At 40.1% G+C, this 12,828-nt stretch overlaps 2 protein-coding genes across 3 annotated transcripts in view; both read right to left on the bottom strand.

Annotated features, from left to right (window-relative positions):
* Positions 1-3,587: 3,587 nt before the first annotated feature.
* On the bottom strand, positions 3,588-10,129 carry mutyh (mutY DNA glycosylase). 2 transcript variants are annotated; one of them, XM_048252288.1, is made up of 15 exons: positions 9,728-10,129; positions 9,194-9,318; positions 8,994-9,033; positions 8,823-8,896; positions 8,684-8,725; positions 8,536-8,607; positions 7,718-7,831; positions 7,531-7,628; positions 7,007-7,151; positions 6,728-6,818; positions 6,283-6,465; positions 5,962-6,107; positions 5,564-5,710; positions 4,563-4,616; positions 3,588-4,336 (listed from the first exon to the last, which is right to left on the bottom strand). In XM_048252288.1, exons 1-15 carry the CDS (start codon positions 9,828-9,830, stop codon positions 4,217-4,219), a joined length of 1,554 nt encoding a protein of 517 aa, XP_048108245.1. In that variant the 5' UTR covers positions 9,831-10,129; the 3' UTR covers positions 3,588-4,216. The 2 variants fall into 2 exon arrangements, with proteins under 2 accessions (XP_048108245.1, XP_048108246.1); XM_048252289.1 differs by lacking the exons at positions 3,588-4,336; positions 4,563-4,616 and having other exon boundaries at positions 5,570-5,663.
* Positions 10,130-10,237: 108 nt separating this feature from the next.
* The window catches only part of armh1 (armadillo like helical domain containing 1), a gene marked incomplete in the record, with an annotated part of 4,319 nt that continues 1,728 nt past the window's right edge, over positions 10,238-12,828 (bottom strand). The window contains 8 exon segments of the mRNA XM_048252287.1: positions 10,238-10,335; positions 10,434-10,515; positions 10,630-10,707; positions 10,811-10,940; positions 11,071-11,143; positions 11,546-11,662; positions 11,998-12,082; positions 12,422-12,618. Coding sequence (XP_048108244.1) covers positions 10,307-10,335; positions 10,434-10,515; positions 10,630-10,707; positions 10,811-10,940; positions 11,071-11,143; positions 11,546-11,662; positions 11,998-12,082; positions 12,422-12,618 — 791 coding nt within the window.

Genomic DNA, 12,828 nt, shown 5'->3' with positions numbered 1-12,828 from the left:
CAACCCATTCCATAACCACTCATTTCATGTATAGCGCCACCTAGTTAAACACAAAAAAGTAAAAATGAGGTGTTGTAATTGAAGGTATCTGTGACCTAACATAGTCAAAACTGCACGAAATTGGAATTGTAGGATCATTATGACACCCTCTGTATGCACGCCAAGTTTTGTGTAATTTCGTTCATGGGGGCCACACAATAAATTAATTTATGTTACTATACACCAACTGGCCTGTAGGTGGCCGGAGACAGTTTTCTGTGAATATCTTGATAACCGTAGGGCCTAGGAGGTCCACCTTTTTATGTATGTTGGTCTTAAGGGGCATGTCAACCCATCCCATTACCACTTATTTCATGTATAGCGCCACCTAGTTAAAAAATTAAAAAAGCAAAAAATTAGGTGTTTTCATCACAATATCTCTGGCTGACAAGGTCAAAACTGCACGAAATTAAAAGTGTAGGATCATTATGACACCCTCTGAATGCATGCCAAGTTTTGTGTACTTTCGTTCATGGGGGGCCTTACAATAAAATAATTTATATGTACATTTAGTGACGTACACCAACAAGGATTCCCGGACACTGAAAGACCGGGTACAAAAAACTTGGTGGGCATGTACCCCCCACATGGATAGCATGGAACCGCCATTCTTCGCTTTGATCTGTAGCCCCCGCTGGACTGGACCCCCCCGGAGGGTAGGGCAGACACAGTTCTCTGTGAATATCTTGAGAACTGTAGGGCCTAGGATGACCAATTTTTTCCTCAGATGTTTGCCTCCAGGGGTCATGTTAACCCATTCCATGTGCACACATGTGCATAAACAGATACACACGCACACACATACATTTACAGTAATCATACGTATGACATACTCACACAGTAGACATATGTACGCATGCATGCACATGCACAAACACACATACGCAGGCAAACACACAAGCACGCACACACACACACACACACACACCCACACACATAAACATAAATTTGTACATGCACACATGCACATAATTCAAGAATTTTTACCGCCATCTACTCCCTGAATTTTTGGTCATTGATACCCGGACACCAACCACCGGGTACATGAAATTTGGTGGGTATGTAGCCCCACTAGACTTTTACGGAAAAATTTCATTTCGGCCCCCGGTACCACCACCAGCACCCCCTCTGGCTGGGCCCCCCGAACTGCAAAAAAAACAGTTTTTCCTAAATAACTACCTGAACCATGGCACTGAGGATGAAGAATCTTTTATGGTATGTTGGTCTCAAGGGCCCACATCAACCTGGCTCATAATCACTCATTTGTGATTTGCACCCCCGGTAAAAATGAAAATGCAATATTATTCTGCTTTAATTGCCCCTATCTTCAGTTAAGATGTTCAGAACTGCACCAAATTTTATGTGTATGATTGACCTGGCATTCTCTGGGGTATGCCAAGTTTCAGAGAATTTCATCCATGGGGGTCTAAAAATTAGGTTATGTGTACATTTAGTGACTGTACACTCATTGGCCTGTAAATGGCGGTGCACACATATACACATGCACACAAACAGGCACCCACATACTATCGGTATTAGAACGGCCGATACATAATTACAAATTCAGTAGGATTAAAAGAAAAAGCCAAAATAAATATTCATCATCATCATCATGGCTGCATTTTCAGTATTGGCGATAAGTAGTCGCTTGTCCACTAGATGGCGATCGCTGCAGTGAGACGTAATTTTGTTGGAAGTTAAAAGTGGGTTGGAAAAACAATGGACGCTTCCTACAAGGACTGTTATTTACCCCAGCGGACATCTAATAAGGATAGGACGATGTTCACATGAAGTGTAATTCCCATTTCTTCTTGAAGTTGAAATAAATCTGAGGATGTTTATCGGACATGCTTGGTTTTACTGCAGGCACGCTTAATCTTGTAATATCAATAAGGACCTAGGTAATGTTACCATTAGCTGTTAGTTGAGTGATGGAGGCATTTGATTGATTGCATTTGTAGAAAACTATAAATGCGTTATACCAAGCAAATTGATAGCAGCACTGTTTGTATCTTTCGACTGTCATTTATTGCACGTGCTACAAAAATCATTCTGTGCAATGGAAGATTTACCAACGCATTAACCGTCTGATACAGTTTTGCCTATACATGCGTGAGACTGAGACGCCTGTTTATTTTGTTTTAAGTGCGTGCATGGTGTGAGAGGGGAATCGATGTGCTTTGATTACAGCTTGGTAGTTGTAGTCTTGTGAAATTAAAAAGCACGTGTGTGTGAAGTATCCAAACAATGACACCTTCATTTCATTATGGCTGCTTTTAGCAACACACCTTAAGCTACTGTGTAGTGGGTCCCATCTAGAAGTGGCTACTTCATTCAAGATTTCCCTTGACTCATGGAGCTGCTTGAATGTTATTAAAATTTTTCGCCACGATATGGCAGTTTAAGTCCGCTTGATACTGTAAGGCGTAAGCCATTGGTTTCCAAAGGAGATTTTATTAGTGTCGCCAGCATAGCCTATTGACAATTTATGTTGTAAATAGGCCTACCTTATAATCCTACCTGTAGCTTAGGGAAGCTAACAGCTTTCTATTAGGATCTAGTTTGTTAGTTACCGCTTTGTCATAACTCCCTGATGCATTTTGCATTTAGAATAGCCAGAGCGTGTATATTTCAATCGAAAATTAAACAATATCGGGTGCCTAGGACTAGGCTGGGTGAACCCAGCCTGATCTGCCCGCTATTTATTTTTGATTTCTTAAAAGATTGAGCTTGGTCTGATGAAAGCCAGACTAGCCATGGACATCAGTTACACAATGCAAGGGAACATGAATCAGCCTATATTTGCAACGAACAATAACGGACAAAAGCTCTTCAACTTTGGCCCGCTAAAATGTGTATGAACAGTCTAGCTTAATGATTTCATCAAGGCCCATTTGGACATGTCAGTTATTTGCACCACTGGTTAGATGTAAAACAGCATTTCGCTTCAGACTAGGCTACTGCTACTTAATTTGTGCATTAACAATAACGCTTCAGACTACTGTTACTTAATTTGTGCATTGACAATAAAGTATTACATGAACTAAAGATGGCTAAAATCTTATGTAGAAGAAGAAACATTCACAAAAAATCCATCCATCCAAAAATGACCTTTGTTTTTGATAGCTGTTGAAAACGGCATGGAACTGACAGAGATGTTTTACACAAAAAATAAATAAATAAATAACATTATGCTGATACCTTTTGCTTTTCCCAAATACAATGTAGCCTACAGGTGTAAGTGACCTTTCATCAATCCAGTTGCAATGGATGAACTGTGATGAACTGCCCTACTTGTGATTGTTTAGAGATTTTAAAGGTTTTATAACAATGCTACATCTTCTTTGGCTATTCTACAATCTATTCACCTTTTCAGCACCAGTAGGCTACTTTCTGTGCAGCCGCACACACACACTCAGGCATGCCAAACAAGCATACACAAAAGTTTCAAGAGTGGGGGATGGAGTAAAATATGGAGACAAATTGAAGTGTGATTTATTTTCGCGGAACGGATGTACAGGACTGTGCGGCGGTCATATTTTGTACCGCTATGCGGTACATCTAGTTTACAATATAACCGTCGTCATTATATATCCTTTCATAGAAATGCATTCAAGAAAATGATTTCTGACTCACAAATACGAAAAGATTCACGCTATTAAAACATATTGGATGCGCTATTCATATCACCCCCACAAAAAAACACTTTTGTCTCTGCTACACAGAGTGCAAAAACTGGAAAGATATGTTTCAGGATTCATAACTCTGTGTCTGCACATCCCAAAAGGACAGGGCTGAATGTGTGACCCTATAGTGCAACCTATTGTCCCACCACAGCCCACTCCAGTGTTGTACTGCCATTCCCATTTAAAAGAAAATGTTTTAATATAATTTTCATATAAAATCTTTATTCATTGCTAATTATATATCATATTGAACCAGGAGTTAATGTCTCTGAAGTATAAAAAAACATTCTGATATAAAAACATGTACATGGACCTATGAATCTCATAAGAGAATGGTGAACCACGTTTCATTTTTTCATAATCTTTGCAGATAAGGTGTAGACTATCACAGCAATGCATAGGCCAGGAATATTAGTGAAACATTAGTCCATTTTCAACTTTGCACTTTCTGTCTATGATCAGTTGGCCATCAGGAATAGTGTTTCCATTTATTAGTTTGTTTTTGAGAGAGTGAAGAACTTGGTGAGAGAGAGTTGCTTGCCTCCTCCACTCTCTTTAACTTTTTTGGGTTTCTTCTCATCTTTTGATGCAGAGCCTTTCCTTTTATTGTCCTAAAATCATATTTAAGAATGCAATTACATTTAATAGATTGATAGAATTGGTTTACTAACATGATAAGTTGGCATTTTGTAATGATCGGACAGAGGTTGTTTGCAATGTCTTATCTGTAGATGTTTATTGACAGTAGATGGGATACAGTCCTCAAATAAACACATCACGCCTCTGCTTATCTTCACATTATTTTTAAAGGTCTAATTTAAAATGTTTTACTCTCACCTTGGTAGTACTGTCTCCTTTAGGACTTTTCTTAGACTCAAACAGCTTCATAATCTTAAAAAACAACAACAGTGCATGAGATTATTACATGTCAATGAAGTTTAGAGCTTAGCAATAACATTAGGCTTAAAGCGTAACTCTCGCCAAAAGCAACCAAGGGTCTTTTTGTTAATGTATCAGAGTCGAACATTCGTTTAAAAGCATAATTAGGGCGGAAGCACCACTTTTAAGATTGACCGTATTGTCGTTTTCGGGTTAAATGGCCTTTTGAATGGGAGTGCTAGGGACACTACTATTTTGATGCGATCATACTACCACATGTTTCTTTCACCACATTGTCTTGCAACCTTTTGGCATGTGGCAGTCACATTTTCAGTCTGAACAAACATACTGGTCAAGAGAAAATCAACATTACATCTATATTTGCCAGGGGTATGAATAATTTTGTTCTTAACTGTACATTTGCACAACTAATATTGGATAAAATAACATGATTATTCTTCATTTCTATGGATTCCTGTGAATATTTCAAGACCCAATATGTTATATCTAGCATATAGCTAGCATATTACACTGCAGCTAGAAGGTAGGGAAGCACCTAATGCGGAGGAGGGTATTTTTGATTAAATTGAAGAGAGACATAGTTAGATTAATCTGACAGTGTAAAGCACTACACATATTTTACATGAATAAGATTGTCATGTATTGATTCCCAAGAGTCCAAGCTTTCAAATGATGTATAACATGACTATGCTACATAACAATCTGATGTATAAAAATGATTTAGAATGTTGGGATGGGGTGGGGGAGGGGGGTAAACAAAAGTTCGACTTGGGTACATTCATAAAAAGACCTTAGGTTGCATTTTGGCGAGAGTTACGCTTTAACAGAGCAAAGCCCATGACAAAAGTTAAGGAGCCATAAAGTGGCAGGCACGGCATCTCAATAACTGGACCCTCCTCCTCACACATGCATGCACATGAACCTGCACACACACGCACCTTTTTCACTCCTGTTGAAACAGCAGCTTCTTGCAAGGCAGATCTGGTGATCCAGCGAATGGTTGGCTTCTCTTCATTTTTATGAGCTGGACACACCATACTATACACAACATATGTTTGGTGGATATGTGAAAAAATATGGACAACCTGTGAAAACAGGATAGAAGATATCCCTTTAAGTAGTCTCATCCATCATAAATCCCATGAATTCTTTATAGAATCACAAGGTATATTGGGATCATTGTAGTATCAATCATGTCAACGGGTAGGCTACTACATAAATTCATAGTCCAGTTTTAGGTGAATTCCAGGTTTTCTTCAGTGGTGAACAAGCTAAACATGCAATCTTGTAAATTCCCCCTCTGATGTAACCTGACATCAGGTATGACAGCACTCACCTCCCCCACGAACTCCAGAGGCTCTCTGTCCAGTAGAACTCCCAGCAGCTTCCCTACCTCTGCGCACAGACTCTTTTTACATTTCATTTCTGAACTTCCCTCCTCCTCAAGCACGCCTGGCAGCTCCCACATCCCAGCCAACAACCCTTTAAAAACGCACACACACACAACACACACACACACACACACACACACACACACACACACACACACACAGTATCAGTCATAAACCCAAGTCTCTCATGCAGAAGCTGGAAAACATCACTAACGTAAAAAAAAAACCAAATAGGCGGAGTACAGTATATTGCTGTAGGTTAATACCTTTACTAGGCCTCTGTGTGAGGAGGTACTCTCTCTCATCTCCTACTTTCTCCCGCTCCAGCACACAGACCAGAGTGCGCTCCACGCGGGCAGCTTTCTTGCTGGGCTTCCTCGGGTAGTTCTGCACTCCCAGCTGACTGTCCCACGACTCAGACAAGCAGAGTTGACAGGGCCCTGTGGTCACTTTATATAGAACAGTCACAAGGTCACAAGTACACATACAATTAGTTTTTTCTTTTCTTACATGAGTGAAAACAGACTACTATACGAGATGGCCAAGAAGATTGTTCTAGAAATCTCTGATGACCCAACTACAGAGTTCACAAACTCGGACAAGTCTATCATGTCTTTCCCAGAAGTATTCAGGGGTCAAACTGAGACATGACAACTATAAAACATGCACAGAAATTTGAAGGCTGTCCAAGTGCATGAATCCACAACTTACCACAACTTTCAATATCTGGAATAGATCCATTAACCGCTGGATTCAATTTACAATTTAGTGTATTGCATTCCTTTTCTTGCTTGACACTGACCTACACCAGAAACATTCAATGGTTTTGTGAGTCATGACAAGACTTTCCAGTCAAGTTAGAAAATAAATTATGGCATTAGTGAAACATTCCATAAAACACACAAAACACTTAAATTAATTGCATTTTTATAGGCATCAATGTGTTGTTGAGACGTAATGATGGGAGATTACTATTGATCCAATGATTACCTTCTTGAAGGCATGGCAGTGTGTCTTTATGGGACATTGATTGCATAGTGGGTTTTTCGGAGTGCACACTCGCGCTCCAAGCTCCATCATGGCCTGGTTAAAGTCTCCAGGTCTTTGTGGGTCAACAAGGGTATCAGCAATCTTCCTACATTGAAAAGAGAGACCCCTTACAGAATACTTTGCACGATGCAGCCAGACTGAAATAAAGATGTACTTGCCGAAATAATGGACAGCATTTAAGAAAAAAGACAATGTTAACATATGGTGTAGTGTTCTTCAAATGCAAATATATGTAACAGGTTACAAGTGATGCACAACAGTCTGTGGTACCGTAATTTCCCAACTATTAGCCGAGATTTATCCACTGATTTTGCCAAATTTCTTCAGCTACTGTATGAGGTTAATACACAGAGGGAGTTAATATGGTATTAATATGTTTTTTTTTTTTTTTACTCGCATAAAACTCTGTCTTGCGATTTATACACAGGAAATTACTGTAATATCTTGGTGCCAGTGACACTTACCATAGTGCTTCAGTGACAGCTGGACTTGTGCTGTCTGCCCCAATGGCCCGGGCACGACACAAGACACGGATAACATTTCCATCCACTGCACCAGCCACCTGAGTGGTGAAGAAGAAGCAAAGACAACGATGGCACACATGACAAGAGGTTCAACATTGCAAATACTCGAGTCAGTCTGTCAGATTACCTGGCCGAGTGCTATGGAGCTAATGGCCCCTGCAGTGTAGCGTCCCACCCCGGGCAGCTGCTTCAAGAGCTGCTCTGTGGTCCTGGGCATCTCTCCTCCCAGCTCTGAAACCACCTGCACAGCACAGGGAACGGTATCATACACATACATCAGTCACAGTTAGTCAGTAATACAACTCAGCCTGCAAATAACACTCAGATTGTACATATTATGCAATTACAAAATGTGTTACTTTCATTTGTGTGTTGCAATGAGTCTGATATGTCCAATTGTTGATTGTTTTCTTCATCAGATGATCTTCTCCATGGTGATACACCCAAATGTCAAGTATAATATTGATGCATGCGAAGGCCAATCATTTCTGCTATATATACTGGTTGATTCATGCAATTGTTGAACAACATTTTGTTGTTGGTGTGTCTTATTGCTTCCCAGGCCTTTGAATCCTTTCCTCTCATGAGCCTAACTCGTCGCTTAAGCACCCAGGAATATAGGACATATTCAGACTGGTTATCGCATACTGAGTGTAAGTGGTACTCATTCCCAAGATGATGCAAGGTATACTAGAGCTGTATTTGGAATACAAATGGTATTCATTTTCACACAGGTTTCCAGCAAATGATGCATAATTAAAGACGACACTACCCTTCATAGGCAGCTTTCATTTTTACTCCTTATTCACCGTTTGTCACATAATGCCAAAAAACATCCCCTCAAGGCAATGGGTACATTAATTAACACATTTTAGTGCTGGTGCTGGAGATATTGGCATGAATACAGTAGTGTAAATAGGGCTGATGCTAATATTGTAATGTCACCTTTTGTGATCCCTCGTGCAGCCTTCTCCCTCTTGAGTAATATCCAAGCCCTGCCCACATCTGATTCACCTCCTTCAAGATGGAAAATGAGAGTTTATATTTCCAGAGAACATGAAAGTGAAATGCACAGAAATATAATTGCATTCACCTCCAGTGTGGCTTCAGCGAGTTTCTCCACAGTGGGCCACTTCTGTAAAAGACAACAGACAACGCCAGTGGGTCTTTACTCTGGCTTAAGCGGTAAGAAATGTCTGTAGTTAAACCCAATACACTGTACAGAAGTTTACCTTCATCCACTTGTTATAGTAGTCAATCACCGTAGCTACTTGTGTTTGCTGAAGCATGATTTCCGACACCCACACTGTGGAAAAACACACAGTACATCTATACAGTAGTACTGTATATTCAACTGCTGAGATAAGTACTAATAACCTGCTAGTTAAAAAAAATCATGATACCTGCATATGTTCTGACATTGATGTCCTTTTCTGTCATGGCCTAATCAAGACAAAAATAATATCCATTGCGAAAACATGTGGAAAAACAACATTAGCCACACACACTGTTGTAACAAATGCAGAGAATATATTTTGCTGCACTGTGCATATGTGTATGTCTGTGAATTAAGGTAGATTATATGTTATTTTGGTCAACATACCACCGTTCTCCATGGCAATTCCCTCTTGGTTTGGTCATACCAGCTCAAAAGATTGGACCTGAAAGACCCAATATCCTCTGGATTCTGGAAATAATGGTAAGAGGAAGATTTTGCTTCTATCGGCTCTGGTGAGAGAGGAAACAGATGTCTGTGAAGTAAAGCACATCAAGCAAGCTGGAATGGTCTACTACATTATGTGTGTGTGTGTGTGTGCAAGCGCAGAGCTATAAGAGATATGCATGAGGCTATTTTAGGTCAGTGTCATAACTGTGCTTAATTGTGTCTGCAATATCAGAGTTATGTTTGCTAATGGCTACCTAAATGATCTTTATAGTACTCTGTCATTGTGATGTCTTGCCATTTCTGTTTCATGCAGTAGCTTCTGGAAGACAATTTTCCTCCATGGGAGACAATGTAACTTTAACGACCTCCTATAAGGTTTCTGTGTTAATCGCGAAGCAACTTTGACACAAATCAATGCCATCAGTAGAAGTTTACGGTAGCTAGTTAGCCGTATGCAAACATGTTGTTTACCTTCTTTAACAGCAGCCACTTGTCTTTTGTTTCTTTTCACCGTGCCCGTGTTCTCCACGGCCACTTTCTTGCCCTTATGCACAGCAGATCTGAGCTTGCTCATTATGTAAAACGTCACAAAACTTGAGGGCTAGAAAACTTTAGCTCATTCACTATGACTCCACTTTCACAATCTACAACTGTAAAATGTCGAGCATTACAAAGAAAAACACCAAGATCCGTGTCACATAAATACAACAGCAGACAGCTTTTGAGACAGCCGACTCAAAGATTGTCCGACTGTCACTGTTTACATCCCATGTGTGTTCCCGTGGATATCTCCCGCCATTTGCTGGGTGGGGTGGAACCTCCAAATATCCAATCGCAGAACAGCAGCGTAAACCCGTCACAGTCACTGAGCGCAAGGGGTGTGTTTTTCCGAGTGATATTTTCTAAGACAAACATTTCAGAGGGTCTACAAGCCACACACTTAAATTTAGCATGATATTTGAGCCATATAAATGACAAAAGACGCATTTACATGTTGAAACAGGTTTACTATGAATCTTAACAAAAGTACATTGGACATAAATGGGTAATTTATGTGTCAGATTTCTGATTCTCCATAGCTGTAAAGAAGAGAATGACAGATTCAAACATGTAAACTGCCTTATCTGACAGTGTTTAAAATACAATATGGTGTTTATTGCTGTCTCTGAACACATACCCTCAGCTATGTTCACTTTGTTTGAGTGTAAGATGTCAGCTTGGATTTCATCCATCTTCATGTACAGAATCTCAGCGTTCAACTGAGAAAAAAGAAGGCATTTTTCTCTTGATTTTCACCTCATTTGAATCAGAGATTCAACTCTTCCTCTATCTGCCACTTAATATATGAGATGATTTTACAGAATTCCACCCACCATAAACAACTGAAATAGGGTTTGGCCCATGGCCCTGCGTACATGCTCCTCCACCAGTGGGTAGGTCCGAACAAAGTGCTTAACCAAATGACAACAGATAAGTTAGGGAAACTTGTGTGCTACAAAATCTATGTTAGTCTAATTCCCAATGTGTGTGTGTGTGTGTGTGTGTATCCCCAACCTCTAAAGCAAGGCTGGCCTGTCTCTGAGCATCAGCATGGCTCTGGTTGCCCATGGCGTACAGCAGGTGATGGACCACTCTTAAATGGAGCAGTTCGGTGGAGAGCTCCTCACTCCCCTGAGCCAGCATCCTACAGACCAAACCAAAGGCTAAGTAAAGACAAACACACACACACACACTGACACAAGCTTGAGAGAAGCTCTATATCTCTTACAAACGAAAATGTAAGTACACAGACTTACTATAGTGTCTAAAAATACCTTATGGCTTTGGCAGCAGCAGCTTGTTGAACAAATAATGGCAAGGATTCTGTCATCTTTGTCATTTCTGAATCTGAAAACAATACTAGGATTATTCTCAGGGCCATGAATCGGTTATATCTTAATTAACACTTTCATATCAAGACTACAATAGATATTCTGCACATGCAACGTTTATTATGAACTGTACATAGATCATGACCTTCCAGTGGCCCTTCCTGTTCATAAAGGAACCTCTAATATAGTTATAGAAATATAGTTATCATCAAATATGATGACATCTTAATTACACGTTGCAAATTACTGTTCTGTAATAACTTGGACATAAAAACTGTTACATTACACACTGTTTAAAATAAGGCATGCTGTTCATCCAGTGTGTAAATACACAGAAGGGTTATACTGGTCATTCTGCCTCCCACACATTCTACTCCAAAAAAAGAGAACTAATCAGTGGTTGACACTACAGTCTGACCTTCGAGGATCTTGTACTTCTGCACTCGTTCCTTCACAGGTTTCAGCAGAGCAACCAGACCCTTGAGCAGGGCTGGTCTAACTTCATAGTGCCTCAGCTCAGTGATCAACTCAAGAGCTGGAAGAGAAAACAGGTCAGGATGGGGCCCTAATTGGGATGATAGACAAAGTCTTAAATCTAACTAAGCTCATTTTCTTTTTATATAACTATAGGCAAAATCAATTTCCCTAATTTAACACCATGGGCAAGACCTTAACTGCAAACATCAATGAATCAGTTCAATGCGCCCACATGCCACACGATAGCTACAGTTCATGCACGAGAACTTTGCTTGTTGATAGACATTTCACACTTTGCCCGCCATTTAAATTAGGACTCAGGGTGTCATTCAGCCTGGCTGTTGATTACACAAAAGTGCCTATGAAAATGACAGCATTTGATATGATGCTGACCTTCATGTTGCAGCTCGAGGTGCAGAGATCTGAGTGAATTCAGCAGTGGTTCAACAATACTCGGGTAAGCGACCTTCACAATGTCCTTAAGTGGAAGAGCAAAAAGGCAACCAGTTTCATATAGTGAGATTGAGTAACAAACCCCTCATAAAACAGCCATGTTGTACATCACTGAAAAAAAAAATCAAATAGGCACTTAATTATCAAATGCTACTATGTAGAATGGAGTAATGGTTCATCTGCACAGGCATGCTGTAACTAACAATTGTGAGTCCTGGACTAATGTCACTCTAGCCTATAGTCTCTATAACTCTTATCTGGCATAAATCACAAAAATATATACTGCTGCCGGTGCTATTTCCAGCCCTTTATCCAGCTCCCTATGGAATAAAGGGCTCCCTACCTTACCATGTTCTGTACTTACCTGCACAATGCGAAGGGTCTGTAGAACAAGCTGTTGTGTCTTTGGAGAGGTGCATGGCAGAAGGGCAATCAGACCCTTGTACACCTGGTTTTGGTATTTGGGATTGCCATGAGCCAGGGATTCCAGAAGCAACTGAGCTGTTTCCTGGGTGCTCTCAATCTGTGATGTGGCCAAGCACTCAGCAATGGCTCTCACACCTGTAGGCCTCAACAAAATGATGAATTCATAACAGTTTAAATATCAAAGCCTATAATATTTAGTCTATTTAGCAGTATCATTTTGTTTGTTGTAAGTACTTTACCACTGGCTGTTGTGGAGTAGTAAAGTATTATTCAGTATGAAAGGGTATTTCATGAAGTGACCACCTAATCCTTCAATTAGCTACCAGTGATCTTGACTGTACTTGC

The sequence above is a fragment of the Alosa alosa genome, chromosome 9 (genome assembly GCF_017589495.1).
Source record: "Alosa alosa isolate M-15738 ecotype Scorff River chromosome 9, AALO_Geno_1.1, whole genome shotgun sequence".
Lineage (NCBI taxonomy): Eukaryota > Metazoa > Chordata > Actinopteri > Clupeiformes > Clupeidae > Alosa > Alosa alosa.
Note: the sequence above shows the minus strand (reverse complement) of the source record. Positions and strands in the feature narration are given on the sequence as shown.

What these genes read in the sequence shown, in the direction of transcription:
- mutyh (XM_048252288.1), bottom strand. Translation starts at nt 9,830, where the DNA reads ATGAGCAAGCTCAGATCTGCTGTGCATAAGGGCAAGAAAGTGGCCGTG. An exon ending in GCTGTCACTGAAGCACTATG is followed by an intron (nt 7,152 to 7,530) that starts GTAAGTGTCACT and finishes TTTTCAATGTAG; the next exon opens with GAAGATTGCTGATACCCTTG. An exon ending in TCCAGATATTGAAAGTTGTG is followed by an intron (nt 6,466 to 6,727) that starts GTAAGTTGTGGA and finishes TTCTATATAAAG; the next exon opens with TGACCACAGGGCCCTGTCAA.